Below are 16153 nucleotides of genomic sequence, written 5' to 3' on the forward strand. Positions count from 1 at the left end.
TTGACCCAAGAAAAAGAAAAAAAAACCCAAAATCAAAAGAAAAGAACATACACGTTAAGCAAACAATTCAAGAAAACAAAAACAAAAACAAAAACAAAAGGTTTTGCTTTAACAGCAAAGAGGTCCACAAATACAAAAATAGAAATAAAGAGAAGAAAAAAAAAAAAAAGAGAGAGAGGCTTATTCTCTTCTTCAATAAAAGTTTTGCATTTTGTTGAAGGGTTTAAGCTTCTCAATTTCTTATTTGTTTATTTTTTCTTCATAAGTTAGATTTGTTTCCATTTCTTCAAAGATTCTTTTGTATTCTTGTTGATTTATTAGTGTAAGTCGATTCTAAGTTGTACCCACGAAGGAAAAGACAATTTTTTTTTTTGGGTTCTTGAATTTGAATGGTTTTTGATAGTGAAGGTTGTAGAAGTAGATCCAAGAGCAAAAACCCAAGTTTCTGATCTGGTCAAACTTTGATAAAATGGTATGTTTTTATTTAAAGTTTTTAGCTTTTATCTCTATTTAATTTGATTTTCTGGTTTTTATTTTTGAAGTTCTTTCTTATGGAAATCATGTTGAATTTTTACTTGTACATTGACACTTTGATGGGTGGTTGTAGTTTTACTTTATTTGTTGACTGATCTGTGCTCGACTTGGAACGAAAGTGGATAGTTTATGCTATATGCTAATTTCACATTGCCAGTTTTTCTTTTTATTGTGCTTTGACGGTTTGATCTCCATTGGCATATGTATATTTTTGGGGTATGCTCATCTTAGTTTTAGAAGTAGAGCTACAACCATTAACTTCTATGTTTACTATGTTGAGCATAATTAGTTACTAGTAGAGCAATGTAGTTGAATTTAGCCCTAAGGTTTTGGTCCAGCCAGATTAGCATTTCTAGATGTGCAATTTGAAGGTTGGCGGTGAGTGTCTTTAGTCTCTAGCCATAGTTTTTGCTTTCATTTACTATTAGTTAGCTATTCATGATTTTAGCTTCACCCAACATCATATTTAGTTCTTCACTGCATGGTAAAAGAGTCTTGCATTGGAATTGGAGGAATTCTATCTTTATAATTTGGACTACTGACTAGAAAAATACAAAGTTTTGTTGAAATTATTAGGTCAATCTCTTATTTGTGTTAATTATATAACCTACATTGGTGTCAATTGCAGTCAGATTTAAGAGGGCTTGTGCTAAGGCATATATTTTGTTAACAAGTAAGCATCTGCATAAAATTTTAGTGATGTTTCAAAATTTAATCATCACTAAATATTTAGAGGTCAAATTTAGATGTTTTCATTAAGCCTTAGTCGCTTCTATCTCCCACCTATAAGACATACCTTGTGCTAATGTGAATTTCTTTTTATTAAAAAATGTGCAACAACAGAATTTGAGAGTCTTGCTCATGTGTGCCAGAGCTTGACCATAATGGACTTCAACATAAAAGGTTATGGTTTAATTTACTAACTAAAGCATTGCTATTATTAGACAATGGATTGTTGTTTAGGATTTTCTAGTCATTAGCTGTTACAGTTTCATATGTTCCATTTGTGGTAACTTATGTCAACTCAATTCGACTGAAGGCAATTTAAGTAAAGGTTTAATTCTGATGAAATCTGTTAAGTGACATGAATGTAATCATGTTCAGTGCTTTCAAGTTTGCAATTATTTCTGTCTTCCAGTTTCGATACCATAATTAAGAAAACTTAAGAACTGTAGCAACCCATCAGTAATAAACTAATTTAATAATTTCAGAAATATTCAATAATTAAGGCATGTAGCATTTTATCACGAATCATTAGTTTGTTGCTTCTGTCATACTTGTATTACTCTTAAAAAATCCCTGCTAATCTCAGCATCTCCTTCCACTAAGCATATTGTGGTTTAGGTATTTGAGACTCATTATAAGTTAACCTTGTAACTTAATCTGAACTAAATCTTAGAGTTGTTTGCCGAACCAAAGCATTATCTACATTAGACAACTATTACTGTAGGACATGCCACTGACTGGTATAAGCATGCTTATCATGTTATATGCCCTCTATAAATATGCACAATCCTGACGTCCATTCTTTTTGGAAAAGCTTCTTAATAGACCTCATTAAAGCTAATTTATCAGCTACTACCATGGCATTTTCCAGAGATAGGACAGAGCATTGAACTCTTTGTTTCTAGAATCACTTCCCTGAAGCCTCTGTCCCCTGCATACTGTCGTTCAACTCTCGTTATTGAACAGGAGCTAATATAGTGGCAAAGCCCATCTTACGAGCTCCAATAAAGCCTTGCATCAAGCCATATGCAGTTGCTAGGCCTGACATTGCCTTAAAAAGTTGCTTTTGAATTAACTGCCCCCATCCTTCTCTAAGTGCATCCTGCTCAACAGATTTGATCTTTTGATGACATGGGGCTTGGGACTGGATTTCATGGCCTGGATTTCATGATGAAACAAGTATAATATGATAAACTTTATCAGCTTGTCTGGCCAATGCATGCCCCTAGTGGGCATGGTTACGTGGTACCCTCTATCATTTGCTTTATCTTGCCATTAGCCTTCTTTATCCACTGGGGGATGCATGCTGGAGTATCAAGTATGAAGAATAAGTTTATAAATTGATCCATAGAACAACTTCAATAAATTAAATATTGGATATAACTAACAATGTAAGTTGGTACCTGGCTGTTTACAGGGAATGGTAATACCAGAAATATTATCTTATTCAGCATCCATTTGTTTGGTTTACTTGGCATACTTATAGATTTAGTTTGACAATCTTTTCCTTTCGATATCTCTGTATGTTCATTGACATTGAAAAGACAAACAAACCTCTTTCTTGCCATTTTAATTATTTATATAGATAATTGGAAGGGTTTGTTTGCAGCACAAATGCAATATATGAATTTTGAATCTTATGCATAGCAAACAAATGATACAATTAATTGATGAAGTAAACCCTCAACACTCTTGGCTTTGCAGGCTGCTGCTGTCACTCTGGTTGTTGGATCTCTTGTTTGGTTGGAAGATCCCGATGTAGCTTGGATCGATGGTGAAGTTGTGGAGATGAAGGGTGATAACATTAAGGTCCTCTGCACATCAGGAAAGACGGTGGGTGATATTGTTGACGTTTCTTAATATCTGTAAATGTTTCAATCACCTTGGTTTTAACTATCAGCTACTAAAGTTATAAGGTGGAGTGCTTCACTACTTCATCTTGTTGTCTTGTCCAGCTGCTTTGTTTCATGCATGTTTTGATCTGGACTAATGTTGTTTCCTGTTCTGAAGATTTATAACAGAAAGAAAGAGAGGTGCTGACTCTGTGTCCTTTTCTTTTCTACATAATTTTTGAAAACCACAGGTGGTTGTTAAAGCTTCCAATATATATCCTAAAGATGCTGAAGCTCCACCTTGCGGAGTTGATGACATGACAAAGCTGGCTTATTTGCATGAACCTGGAGTCTTGCAGAATTTAAGATCAAGATATGATATGAATGAAATTTATGTGAGTATTTGCGAGTAATAGATGAATTTTATACCTTATGGTTTTTGCTTGGAGGATGGATGTGGTGTGATTAAATTTATCAGGATGTACGTTTTTATGCTTTCTATACGATTGCCTTATGTTTAGACAAATACTGGGATATTTTTCTTGTTTTGCCTTCAATTTCACACACTTTATTATCAATAAAGGTTCAGTGGCTGATAGACTAAATTTTGTCTCCAGACTTACACAGGAAATATATTAATTGCTGTAAATCCGTTCAGAAAGTTGCCGCATCTCTATGATAGTCATATGATGGCACAATATAAAGGAGCGGCCTTTGGTGAGCTGAGTCCACATCCCTTTGCTGTTGCAGATGCTGCATACAGGTACGTCATTCAAGTGTATTTTAGCTGTTCAATTGTTTTTTTGTTCTCATTACTCTTCTGATAACTGAAAATGCCATTGTCTATGGATGCAGGTTAATGATCAATGAGGGAATAAGTCAATCAATTTTAGTTAGCGGTGAGAGTGGAGCTGGTAAAACGGAAAGCACAAAATTGCTTATGCGTTATCTTGCATACATGGGAGGGAGAGCTGTTGCCGAGGGGAGAACTGTTGAACAGCAAGTCCTGGAGGTAATAGAGTCTCGTGATTTTCATCTGTGACTAGCAGATAAAAGAAAATATTAATAAATATGATGTCTTTAGATGATTGATGCCACACTTGCATTTCTATTTTTTTCAATCATTTTGCAGTCCAATCCTGTTTTAGAAGCATTTGGAAATGCCAAGACTGTTAGAAACAATAACTCGAGGTGGGAAGATCTATGATAAATTGGTATAGGTTATGGATGTTCTTAAATGCATGTGATTTGGTTGTGTTCTTATATAAATCCCTTGAATGCTGCAGTCGTTTTGGTAAGTTCGTGGAGATTCAGTTTGATCAGATGGGAAGGATTTCAGGAGCTGCTATCAGAACTTATTTGCTAGAAAGATCACGTGTTTGTCAGGTTTCTGATCCTGAGAGAAATTATCACTGCTTCTACATGCTTTGTGCTGCACCGCAAGAGGTAATGGGTAGTGTTACGAATTGTTGGTTCACGGAAAAGGATTTTTTTCTTTTCACTTTTATAAGCTCAATATTTATTGGTTTTTTTTAACTAAATTACAACACATGTAATAGTTCTTCCTCTCCCCTTGCCCATGTGAAACGCAATATCCTTAAACCTTGGCTGGTGTTCCCTAGTACTAGTAACATGAGCAGGTGATGTTGGCAATGGAAATGGCACACTGCATTGCAGCATCATTCTGAAGATTAAAAAGAGTTTCAATTGCTAATTTTCCAACTCCTAGACATGTCTCATTATTTCTTTTCTTAATCATTCACCAGGATGTTCAAAGGTACAAATTGGGAAACCCAAGGACATTTCATTATCTAAATCAATCCAATTGCTATGAATTGGATGGTATTGATGATTCTAAGGAATATATTGCAACAAGGAGGGCAATGGATATTGTTGGAATAAGTTCTGATGAGCAGGTATTTTATAAGGAGATATCTGAAGCAAAAAAAATTGCACTCATTCAAGTGCAAAAGTCTCATAATTCAGTTTCTCTGTTACCTTCTCAGGATGCCATATTTCGAGTTGTGGCTGCAGTCCTCCATCTTGGGAATATTGAATTTGCAAAAGGAAAGGAGACAGACTCATCTATGCCTAAAGATGAAAAATCTCGGTTTCATCTAAGAACTGCTGCTGAGCTTTTAATGTAAATGAGCTGTTTGATTTGCACATCCATACCCTAGTAGACAGGCTATTGTCAAAAACATGTGCACCCCATGTGCTTTCATAACTACAGGAATTGCACTTTGAAATTTGAATTTTGTTCAGGTGTGATGTGAAGGCGTTAGAAGACTCTCTCTGCAAACGTGTGATTGTAACTCGTGACGAAACCATTACAAAGTGGCTGGATCCAGAATCTGCTGTTCTTAGTAGAGATGCATTGGCTAAAATTGTATACTCGAGGTTGTTTGATTGGTAAGCTCACTCTTGCTTACACATTAATTTGACATTGTTCAGTCATGAATCTTTTGATCAGAGCATACACTCGGTTAGCATTGCTCATATTTCCTCTCTTCTTTCCTCCAGGATTGTGGATAAGATTAATAATTCAATTGGTCAAGACCCTGATTCAAAGTCCTTAATTGGCGTGCTGGATATTTATGGATTTGAGAGTTTCAAAACAAACAGGTGCATAACTGGTATGCCTTTTGTTTTCATTATTGAGAGGGACTGGTTCTTCAAGAGAACTAATCATTCGATTTAAGTGTCTCACGCCTGACATCATGTCTTAAGGCAATGTAAGTTCTATTTATGTGTGGTTTGATGCTTAGGAACAAGGGAGAGGTATTTGACATTAATTATGGCAAGTCTATATTCATTGAGTTAGATATTAGATTTATGGTAGTTGAACATACTTACCTTAGAGCTTTAGTGTTCCTGCTCTCATGATCACGAAACTCCAGTGGGCATGTGAGGTTCCCTGATGCATCATTAGCGGAGCGGTCAATTTTCTTGGTCATCCAATGTTGATTTTCCTTACCACTTTGAGGGTGTCCTACAACATAACTAACTACCAATCATTTTGAGGATTTTGTGGTGTATACAGCAGGCATTAGTTTTTTTTTTTTTTTTTTTTTAATTTTCTCTATGCACAACGGAGGGTTCATATCCATCGGATCAGTCAGGGTGAGATGAACTTCGGGTTGCTTGTCTGATTCTTTTATCTGATTGCTTGTCTTATATTATTCTTGCAGTTTTGAGCAATTTTGCATCAACTTGACCAATGAAAAACTTCAGCAACATTTCAATCAGGTACATTCGGAAAGTCATTGCTACTTGCTTTAGATGTCATTGCACTTCTTCATCCTATTTCATGTTTTAAAATGAATAAATATCTTGGGCAGCATGTATTCAAAATGGAGCAAGAAGAATATACAAAAGAAGAGATTGATTGGAGCTACATTGATTTTGTTGATAATCAAGATGTTCTGGATCTCATTGAAAAGGTTTTTCTTTCTCCAACTTCTGTCTCAAGTATGACTGGTTATGTGCTATGATCTAGTGCTAAATGCCAAGTTAAATCCTTGACATCATGTTATTGATGTTTTATATGAACAAGTTTACTGCAAATAACATAACGCTTGTGTCATAAATAAACATGTAGCTTGACTTTCTGCATTCATGTCATTGTACTGATGATACTGTTGTTTTTTGAGGTTTGTTTTAAACTGTTTATTCATCTTATTATTGGCTACTAAAATTGCATGCTTGCTGTTGTTATGGGTTCCTTTGGAACCAAACGGACATATTTATGAGGTTATGGCATTCCCCTTTTCCCCTTACCACTGAATTCATTCATTCACAATTCATGTTTGACTTACTTTTAGATTTACTTTTTCCTGGTTATTTTCAGAAACCTGGTGGCATAATTGCTCTACTGGATGAAGCTTGGTAAGCATAATTGGCAACCATATTAATTTTTCTTCTATTTCACATTGGTATCAACAAGTTGAAGTTCTTCAAGTTAATACAACTGCCTTATCAATTCTTCTTGATCATTCTGCATGATAACATAGCTGTGATCTTTTTCTTGTAGTATGTTTCCAAGATCAACACATGAAACTTTTGCACAAAAGTTGTACCAGACATTTAAAAATCATAAACGGTTCAGCAAGCCAAAATTAGCTAGAAGTGACTTCACAATTTGCCATTATGCTGGTGATGTAAGTGCATTTTCTTTACATGTCCTGATTCAGTTATTTCTGTACTTCTGTCAAAATTATAATTTTTGGTTTTGGAGTTTATTGACAAAGCTTTGATATATTAACCAGGTCACTTATCAAACTGAACTGTTTCTGGACAAGAACAAGGACTATGTTGTTGCTGAACATCAGGCACTCTTAAGTGCTTCTACATGTTCCTTTGTTTCAGGATTGTTTCCGCTTTCAGCTGAAGAATCCTCCAAACAGTCAAAGTTCTCTTCAATAGGTTCTCGGTTTAAGGTGTCATATATTCTCTCTCCAATTTTGTGCAGTTATGTGCTTTGATCCTGTGGTTTTGAACGGTTGTTTTCTACTTCTTGCAGCAACAACTGCAATCATTGCTTGAAACTCTCAGTGCAACTGAGCCACATTACATTCGCTGTGTAAAGCCTAACAATCTTCTTAAGCCAGCCATCTTTGAGAATAAAAACATTCTTCAACAACTACGATGTGGGGTGAGATTTCAAATGTGCATTATTTTTGGTCCTTTACTATGTTAAAGTTGTAATTAGGACTGCCTCAGTATGTTATCTCCAAATCAATTGCATGTCTCATTTCAGGGAGTCATGGAAGCAATTAGGATTAGTTGTGCTGGATACCCTACTCGAAAACCTTTTGATGAATTTGTTGACCGATTTAGTATCCTTGCCCCAGAAGTATTGGATGGCAGGTATTCTATTTTAGCTCAGTAGTAAGATTTTCTGCTGCAGCATTGAAGGTTCTGACTGTATTCTGTTATAATTTTTTGTTAGTTCTGATGAAATTACTGCTTGCAAGAGGCTCCTGGAGAAAGTGGGACTTGAAGGCTATCAGGTAATTTTCTGAGAAGTGAATGAATTTTCTTCTAAAATGCATACTTCTCAATTGTATAATTTTGAAGATTCACGTGTCCTATTATTGTCTAGTATATATCTTTATATACTTTGTGCTAATGTCGTGTTTGTGTAACAATTTCGTTGTGGAAGTTTATATTATTGCTTGTCATTGTGAATCTGATAATAAGAGCTTGCTTGATGAGCAGCTACAACATATTTCTTATAACTCTGCCCTTGGTTGGAACTGCATCCACATTGTAGATGGAGTAATCTTTGAGGACGGTTCTGTGCACTAATATGAGGATTCGATCTTGCAGATTGGTAAAACAAAGGTATTCCTTAGGGCTGGTCAAATGGCAGACTTGGATACTCGTAGAAGTGAGGTGTTGGGGAGATCAGCAAGCATTATTCAAAGGAAAGTGCGATCTTACTTGTCTCGTAGAAGTTTCATCATGCTCCGTCGGGCTGCAATACATATTCAAGCATCGTGCAGAGGTGCTTTTTCCATTCTTGGTTCTTCTAAGTTAGCTGGTAATGCTACTTGTATTGAGAAACATCGATTTGTCTATGCTCAATACAGGACAACTTGCTCGTCAAGTTTACGAGAACATGCTTAGGGAGGCTGCTTCTCTAAGGATCCAGACGTATTTGAGGATGTATGTTGCTAGGAAAGCTTATATAGAATTGTATTGCTCTGCTATTTCTATTCAAACGTGTATGCGTGGGATGGCTGCTCGGGATGAGTTACGCTTCAGGAGGCGGACTAGAGCAGCAATTGTAATTCAGGTAAGATTATTCCTTATGAATTCACCATTAATATGTTGTTATTGATTTCTGTACATGTGAAGGATTTGTTTGACTACTTTTCTTGCCCTTTTGAGTTGGCCATCATGACTTGACATTTTTCTCCTGTACCCCAGAGCCATTGTCGCAAATACTTGGCCCGGTTGCATTTTATGGAGCTAAAGAAAGCAACAATTACAGCACAATGTGCGTGGAGAGGAAGAGTTGCTCGTAAAGAACTACGGACACTTAAGATGGTTAGTTTCTTTCTCTTCTTTCATTTCTCATTGGTCTTGTAAAATTGTTTGTGGAATGTTCGGGATGGAACCCTTGTCTTCTTTGCATGGTTTTTTCTTTTATTATGTTTGATTTTCTGCCATGTGCTAAGAGGCCTTGCTCAAGTGCAATGGTTTTTCAAGAGCAGGGTCCTTGAAAAGTCTTGTTCTGCTTATGTTGGGAATATCCCTTGTCAATTTGTTTTCTGAAATTGTAATGGTCCATTTTCCGAACTGATGGTGCAACAGAAAGATGTTTGCTATACTTGTTTGGGCTGCAACTCCAAGCACAATCAAGTGCATGTGACATTGCAAACATCGTTTTAGGCAAAACTTGTTTGGAATGAAAATTTTCTTTGGAAAAACTTGTTGCTTGGATGTGGTTCCTCTAATCAGCATTTTGCTTGCTACTAATTCCATGTCATTTTTAATCGTTGCCAATTTGTTTTGTTGACATTATGTAGACCTTTTGGAACAGGTGAACTTACTCCTTTTGTTGTTTCAACATTTGAAATTTGAGATTCTTTGCCTTGTTCTTTGTATTAATAGGCTGCAAGGGAAACTGGTGCTCTTCAAGCTGCTAAAAACAAATTGGAAAAGCAAGTTGAAGAATTGACATGGAGACTTCAGCTGGAGAAACGCATGAGGGTAATATATATTAGTTTATGATTAGCAGTTGTGTAATGTTTTTCTCATCCAACTCATTAATTTTCTGCGTACACCAGCTTTGGGGTTTTAATTTTTTTCAAAGCAGTTATTTTGTCTTTTCGTTGTTGACATATATTCCAAATCTGTTTGTTCGATCATACTTCAGTTTTGATAAAGTATGAACAATGATCATTAAGATTGATAGAGGTGTAATGTTTCTTATACAAGCTTCTGGTCTGTCCTCTACTTATATTGGGCATATAGAGGAACAAATCATATTATTCATTTTATCCTTCTTCTGTAAAAGAGATGGCATTTAGAAACAAACACAGGGGATGTTAATTGTTGAGCATATAGCTTTGAAAAACATAAATCTATAAGAAGCTGTAAGAAAAGACTAGCATAGTCAATCACTCTTGACACTGAATCCATCCATATTACTTTTCCTCTTATGATGATTCATCATCAATTTTTTGGGTTTCTTGATTTATTTTCTCAAGTTCTAATTATGTTCTATGTATAGGCTGATTTGGAAGAAGCTAAAACACAAGAAAATTCTAAACTGCAATCTGCTTTACAAGAAATGCAACTTCAGTTCAAAGAAACTAAAGAAATGCTAGTAAAGGAACGGGAGGCTGCCAAAACGGCTAAAGAGATTATCCCTGTTATACAGGAGGTTCCTGTAGTTGACAATGCAATGCTAGAGAAGCTTACCACAGAAAATGAGAAACTAAAGGTAGGAGGCTGATTGTTAGGGGTCTTTATATTATATATTGGCAGTAAGCAGTGTTCTCCAAGCTTTTAAGATCATGCATCTGAGTTTCATTTTTTCTTCACAGTTGCATTTTTGTGATAAATTTCAGGCCATGGTTAGTTCGCTGGAAAAGAAAATTGATGAAACAGAGAAGAAGTTTGAAGAGACGAGCAAAATAAGTGAAGAAAGATTGAAGCAAGCTTTGGAGGCAGAATCAAAAATAGTTGAACTGAAGACTGCTATGCATAGGTTGTTATCATGTTTAATTTTCATTATTGATAGGGGCAACGGTCTTATTATTTAACTGTATGCAATATGGGAAATTGATGGTTCTGCATACCAGCTAATACCCCATGCTTCTCTCATTGTTTCCCAACTCTTACTTATTCAGGCTTGAAGAAAAATTTACTGATATGGAAACTGAGAACCAAATTCTCCGGCAGCAATCTTTGCTCCAGACACCTGTTAAGAAGACATCAGATCGTCCTCCTATTCCAGCAGTGCCGGTATGCATATTTTGCAAAACTGTGTTGAGCCTCCATTTCCCCCTTCTTCCCCAACCTCTCTCTTTCTCTCATGTTAAGATTCCTTTTAATGGCAGAACTTGGAAAATGGTCACCATGTGAATGAGGAGCACAGAGCCAGTGTAAGCTATTCCACTGATCATCTATGTTAATGTTTTTTTTTTTTTTTTTTGTGTATTCATAGTTTACTTTTCTCTTAATGACTGTTGATGGGTTTCCTTTTGCAGGAACCACAGACACCTGTAAAAGTGTTTGGCACAGAGTCAGATAGCAAGTTCAGGAGATCCCATATTGAACGTCAACATGTATGTCCTTATGTATTGGCATTTGCTTCGTATATTAAGTTTCCCGTTTTTATGAAAAAGGTGGTCCGAAGTCCCAACATTTAATTCTTATTCTTGCAACAGGAGAACATTGATGCTCTCATCAATTGTGTAATGCACAACATCGGGTTTAGTCATGGGAAGCCTGTTGCAGCATTTACCATATACAAATGTCTTCTCCACTGGAAGTCCTTTGAAGCTGAAAAGACTAGTGTTTTTGATCGTCTCATTCAAATGATTGGTTCTGCAATCGAGGTAACTGGTTATATTATTTCGTGGCTGGGTGTTCCTAGAAAGAGCGCTAATCAGATGGAGTGTTTCCACTGAAAAATAAATGTCAACAATAAGCCTACTTTTTATTGCAGAATGAAGATAACAATGATCATATGGCTTACTGGTTGTCAAATACATCTACTTTGTTGTTTTTGCTGCAAAAAAGTCTAAAGGCAGCTGGTGCTGGTGGAGCAACACCAAATAAGAAGCCATCATCTGCAGCATCCTTGTTTGGGAGGATGGCCATGGTATATAATGGTTTCTTGATTCGTTATCTAGTGATATTTAAAGCTTTTCCTCCAAGGTTTTGAATTGTTTCTCTAATTTGCATTCTTGGTGAATTCTAGGGTTTTCGCTCTTCACCCTCCTCTTCCAACCTTGCTGCTGCACTAGCAGTAGTGCGCCAAGTAGAAGCCAAGTACCCAGCCTTGCTTTTCAAGCAGCAGCTTGCGGCATATGTTGAGAAAATTTATGGAATCATTAGAGATAACTTGAAGAAGGAATTGTCTTCTTTGCTTTCATTATGCATCCAGGTATATCGCACTCCTATATTGTTCATCTCTTTATTCCCAACTATATCATGCCATTTTCAGCAAGATTGATCTTTTACATCTCAGTACTGTAACTTAACATTTTGTTTAATTATGCTGATTTTAGGCGCCCAGGACATCTAAAGGAAGTGCACTAAGATCTGGGAGGTCCTTTGGTAAAGATTCTCCTTCTAGTCATTGGCAGAGCATAATTGATAGTCTCAACATTCTCCTGAGCACCTTGAAACAAAACTTTGTACGACCTCTTACTGTCTTTTCTTTTAGTTGTGTTTAAATGCGCAAATATTCTCATCATTATTGGTATTTCAGGTGCCTCCCGTTCTTATCCAGAAGATCTATACTCAAACTTTCTCATACATCAATGTACAATTATTCAATAGGTAGTTAGTCATCTTACTAATGCGATAGATTCATGTTTTACCAACAAATTTCCTTATATGGAGATTCTGTAATGTGCAGTCTTCTTTTGCGTCGTGAGTGTTGTACATTTAGCAATGGTGAATATGTGAAAGCCGGATTAGCTGAATTAGAGCTATGGTGCTGCCAAGCAAAAGAAGAGGTAGTTATGTTTACATTAACTTGTCTGGTTCATCTTGGCTCATTTCTTGGTTATTCTGCATAATGTGTCTTGAACATGTGATCGCACTTATCCTTGGTTGATTTCTCTTGTGCATAACTTTCCTTGATTCTCATGCATTCAATTCCTCTGATTGCAGTATGCAGGCGCATCTTGGGATGAACTAAAGCACATTAGACAGGCTGTTGGGTTTTTGGTATGGCAGTGATGTGTTTGTTATTCTTTTTTAAAAATATTCATATAATGGTAATCTTGTTCTTTATTGTTTACCTTATTTTCTTATCTTGGTCCTCAGGTTATACATCAGAAATATAGAATATCCTATGATGAAATCACCAATGATCTGTGCCCTGTAAGTCTCTCTCTTTCTCTCTCTCGACACACCACCCCCAACCCCAAACTTTATTTGTTAAATAAGGTTATTCTGCACCAGCAATTAAAATAGTTGAAAAATGTGGTAACCGCCCTTTTCTTCCAAATGTAGCTATTCGTGGGGGTTTGCCCAATGTTTTCCCGTCAATGTACTGAAAAGATGGGTTTTGTTAGTTTTGGTTTGGCTCTCTTTTCCTTACTAGAATGCTTTATTTGTTCAGATCCTGAGCGTGCAGCAGCTCTACAGAATTTGTACACTGTATTGGGATGACAACTATAATACTCGAAGTGTTTCTCCTAGTGTAAGTTTGTGAAGTATTTTCTTCATTGGTGATTTTGATATTTGTTTTCCTATCATTGATCTTGAATGCATCTTACTTTCAACTTTATTCTCTCTTCAGGTCATTTCTAGCATGAGGATACTTATGACAGAAGACTCCAGTGATGCTGTGAGCAGTTCCTTTTTGTTAGATGACAATTCTGGGTGAGAGTTTCTTCATATATTTATATGCTTGATTTGGTATTCTGGAAGCTTTCCTACTTGAGTTTTTGATGCGCGTAAAAATGAAATAAAGCTAACTGATCTGTCAATTTATTAAAACTTTAAGGTAACTAATCTTTCTTCCATCATGATCCATATCAGTAACCATATTAGATCACTATGATTCAATCCCTATCAGATCCATTATTCTTTTTTTACTCGTCTAATATCAAACATCGCATTCGTCACACTGCACATAAGTTCATATCTAAATGGAAATGGCATGTATCGATTCAATAAGACCTTCAACAGAAATAATAGTACTGCCATGCGTTTTTCTCTATGAAAAGAAATGTTGCCTTTTGAAATATACTCCTATTAATAATATCTAATGCATGATTCCTTATACAGCATCCCGTTCTCTGTTGAGGACCTTTCTAATTCATTGCAAGAGAGAGATTTCGTGGATGTTCAACCAGCAGAAGAACTTCTTGGGAACCCAGCCTTCGAATTTTTGCACGAGTGAGGCTAAGGAAGCCCAAGCTTCTCATCCTTTTTGTTTGAAGTAGGCATCTATCAGTCTGGTTAGTGATATGGTGGTTGTAAAGTTCTTTCTTTCTTTTTTTTTTTTTTTTCCCTCTTTACATATTCTTTTTCTTCATGTAAAATCTTTTATTAATTTATTAATTTTTTCTTTTTCTTGAGATTCAAATTTGTAAAATCCATCCTTGCGAGGCGCAAGGAGGTTTCTTGCTGTCGGGTTCAGTTGAGTGCATTCTTTAGTGAAATCTATATTTGGTAGTTGCTGTGGTTTTTGTTTGCCATAATTGGGCAGCAAATGTTATAGGGGAGTTTAGAAAAAGACTCTGCATAGCTTCATTGTTATATCTGTGGTTGAGGCATTGCTCTCTCCACCCAATTTTCATTGTATAAAGAAACAAATCATGAAACATTATTATTACAAATATATATGGGAATTCTTACTTTGTTTTTATATGCCCTTTTTCTTTTTCATTTTCCTTTCTTCATTGTAAAGAAGTTCTACTCAATCTTATATGCCTCTTTTCTTGGATGGATGACCAAGTGTGGTTGACGGCTAGAAAGAAACTTTTCTATGGACTCAATTTGCTAGTAGAATATGAGCAATCTAATTATACTTGGACATGATATTATTTAAGATTCTTATTGCATTTTCCTGGATACCTTGTGCAGTATTAATTAGTGTCGTGAGTTTATTTAAGAATTTCTTTATATTAGTGTAATGTTATCATTGTCTTAGGCGTAATTTTTATAATGGCAGAGCTGAGTTTATTTAAGAATCTTTTACTACGTCTAGAATAATGATAAGTCATTTCATAGTTTGATCCTAAGATTGAAGCAAATTGGGCCCTTACACACAATACTAACTGGTTGCTTGTTCAGAACCTGAAATCTTCACATCTATTGGACCCAAAAGATGGGAGATTTTTCTTTATTGAGGGTGATGTTATTGTCTTTTCATTTTATTTATGATTAGGAATTGCTTTTTTAACCATTTCTTTTCAATTCACAAGTTGAAAGTTTTATATTGTCTAGGCTGTTGCTTCCTCAGTTGATGAAATAAAATCAATAAATATCGGAAGGTTCAGTCATAAAAAAATTGACTCATAATAAATATTTAATAAATGAACAGTGACAAGTATCTGAAAAGAAAAAAGAGAATTCAAATAAATAAATATATATATATATTCTTTTGGTAGCCTAGGCCATGAGGAAATCACATGGATGGATGCCTGGGTCAAATATGAAAAAAAACCCTTCTCACCCACACACCATTTCTCTACCACATAACAGAGACAGCCTTCACTTGTAAATTAGGGACCATTAATTCATTATCAGAAGGACCCCTACTGGACCATTTCTATTCTAAACTTTTCTTCATTATAATCTCCATAGCTATACAACTGTAATTGGATATTTCCCTTTTCTTTTTTAGCAGTCGGCAAGCAAATTATTATTATTATTCATGGCGGGTTGGGTCGTGTTTGGATTAGCCTTAAGCGAAATTTAGTTAATTCATATATATGTTTATGGGTCTAAGAAGATATTTTATTTTAAAATATTTTTAAATAAGTACGCGCATTCGGAAATTAGTTTTTAATTTTTTTTTAAAAAATATTGGCTAAAAGAATTACACCTGAGTGGATTTCATTGGTCCATAGTCTTTTTGCTCCTTAGGTCCCCTATCTAGACCTAATATTTGATTCTCTATACAATAGGCTATATGTATATATTGGGTTACCACTGGGAGATTAGAGAAGAAAACTTGACCTGCCCACATGAACTTTCACACCTAAAATTGTTGGGTCCATTTTCTTTCAGGATTCCAACAAGTCGGCCCTTGACCTTAGCCTCCTCAGCCCGATGCCTTTGTCAATGTGGTCATTGTCATCATTGTCATTATTCTCATTTATTTATCAGTTATCTTATTCCAATTACCATCAACA

General features: G+C 35.7%; 1 protein-coding gene across 1 annotated transcript; it reads left to right on the forward strand.

Moving 5' to 3' along the window:
- Nucleotides 1-14661, forward strand: LOC8262792 (myosin-6). The gene is made up of 39 exons (XM_048376585.1): nucleotides 1-472; nucleotides 2965-3093; nucleotides 3344-3487; nucleotides 3710-3855; nucleotides 3948-4104; nucleotides 4225-4283; nucleotides 4379-4538; nucleotides 4859-5008; nucleotides 5099-5235; nucleotides 5358-5504; nucleotides 5616-5717; nucleotides 6284-6341; nucleotides 6434-6535; nucleotides 6943-6980; nucleotides 7126-7252; nucleotides 7361-7531; nucleotides 7615-7746; nucleotides 7852-7961; nucleotides 8044-8104; nucleotides 8424-8601; nucleotides 8687-8892; nucleotides 9027-9146; nucleotides 9714-9812; nucleotides 10336-10548; nucleotides 10676-10815; nucleotides 10958-11072; nucleotides 11168-11212; nucleotides 11318-11395; nucleotides 11498-11668; nucleotides 11779-11934; nucleotides 12034-12219; nucleotides 12344-12472; nucleotides 12547-12617; nucleotides 12697-12796; nucleotides 12954-13010; nucleotides 13110-13166; nucleotides 13408-13488; nucleotides 13588-13670; nucleotides 14079-14661. Exons 1-39 carry the CDS (start codon nucleotides 470-472, stop codon nucleotides 14191-14193), a joined length of 4533 nt encoding a protein of 1510 aa, XP_048232542.1. The 5' UTR covers nucleotides 1-469; the 3' UTR covers nucleotides 14194-14661.
- Nucleotides 14662-16153: the final 1492 nt, after the last annotated feature.

Source organism: Ricinus communis, chromosome 7 (assembly GCF_019578655.1).
Source record: "Ricinus communis isolate WT05 ecotype wild-type chromosome 7, ASM1957865v1, whole genome shotgun sequence".
Lineage (NCBI taxonomy): Eukaryota > Viridiplantae > Streptophyta > Magnoliopsida > Malpighiales > Euphorbiaceae > Ricinus > Ricinus communis.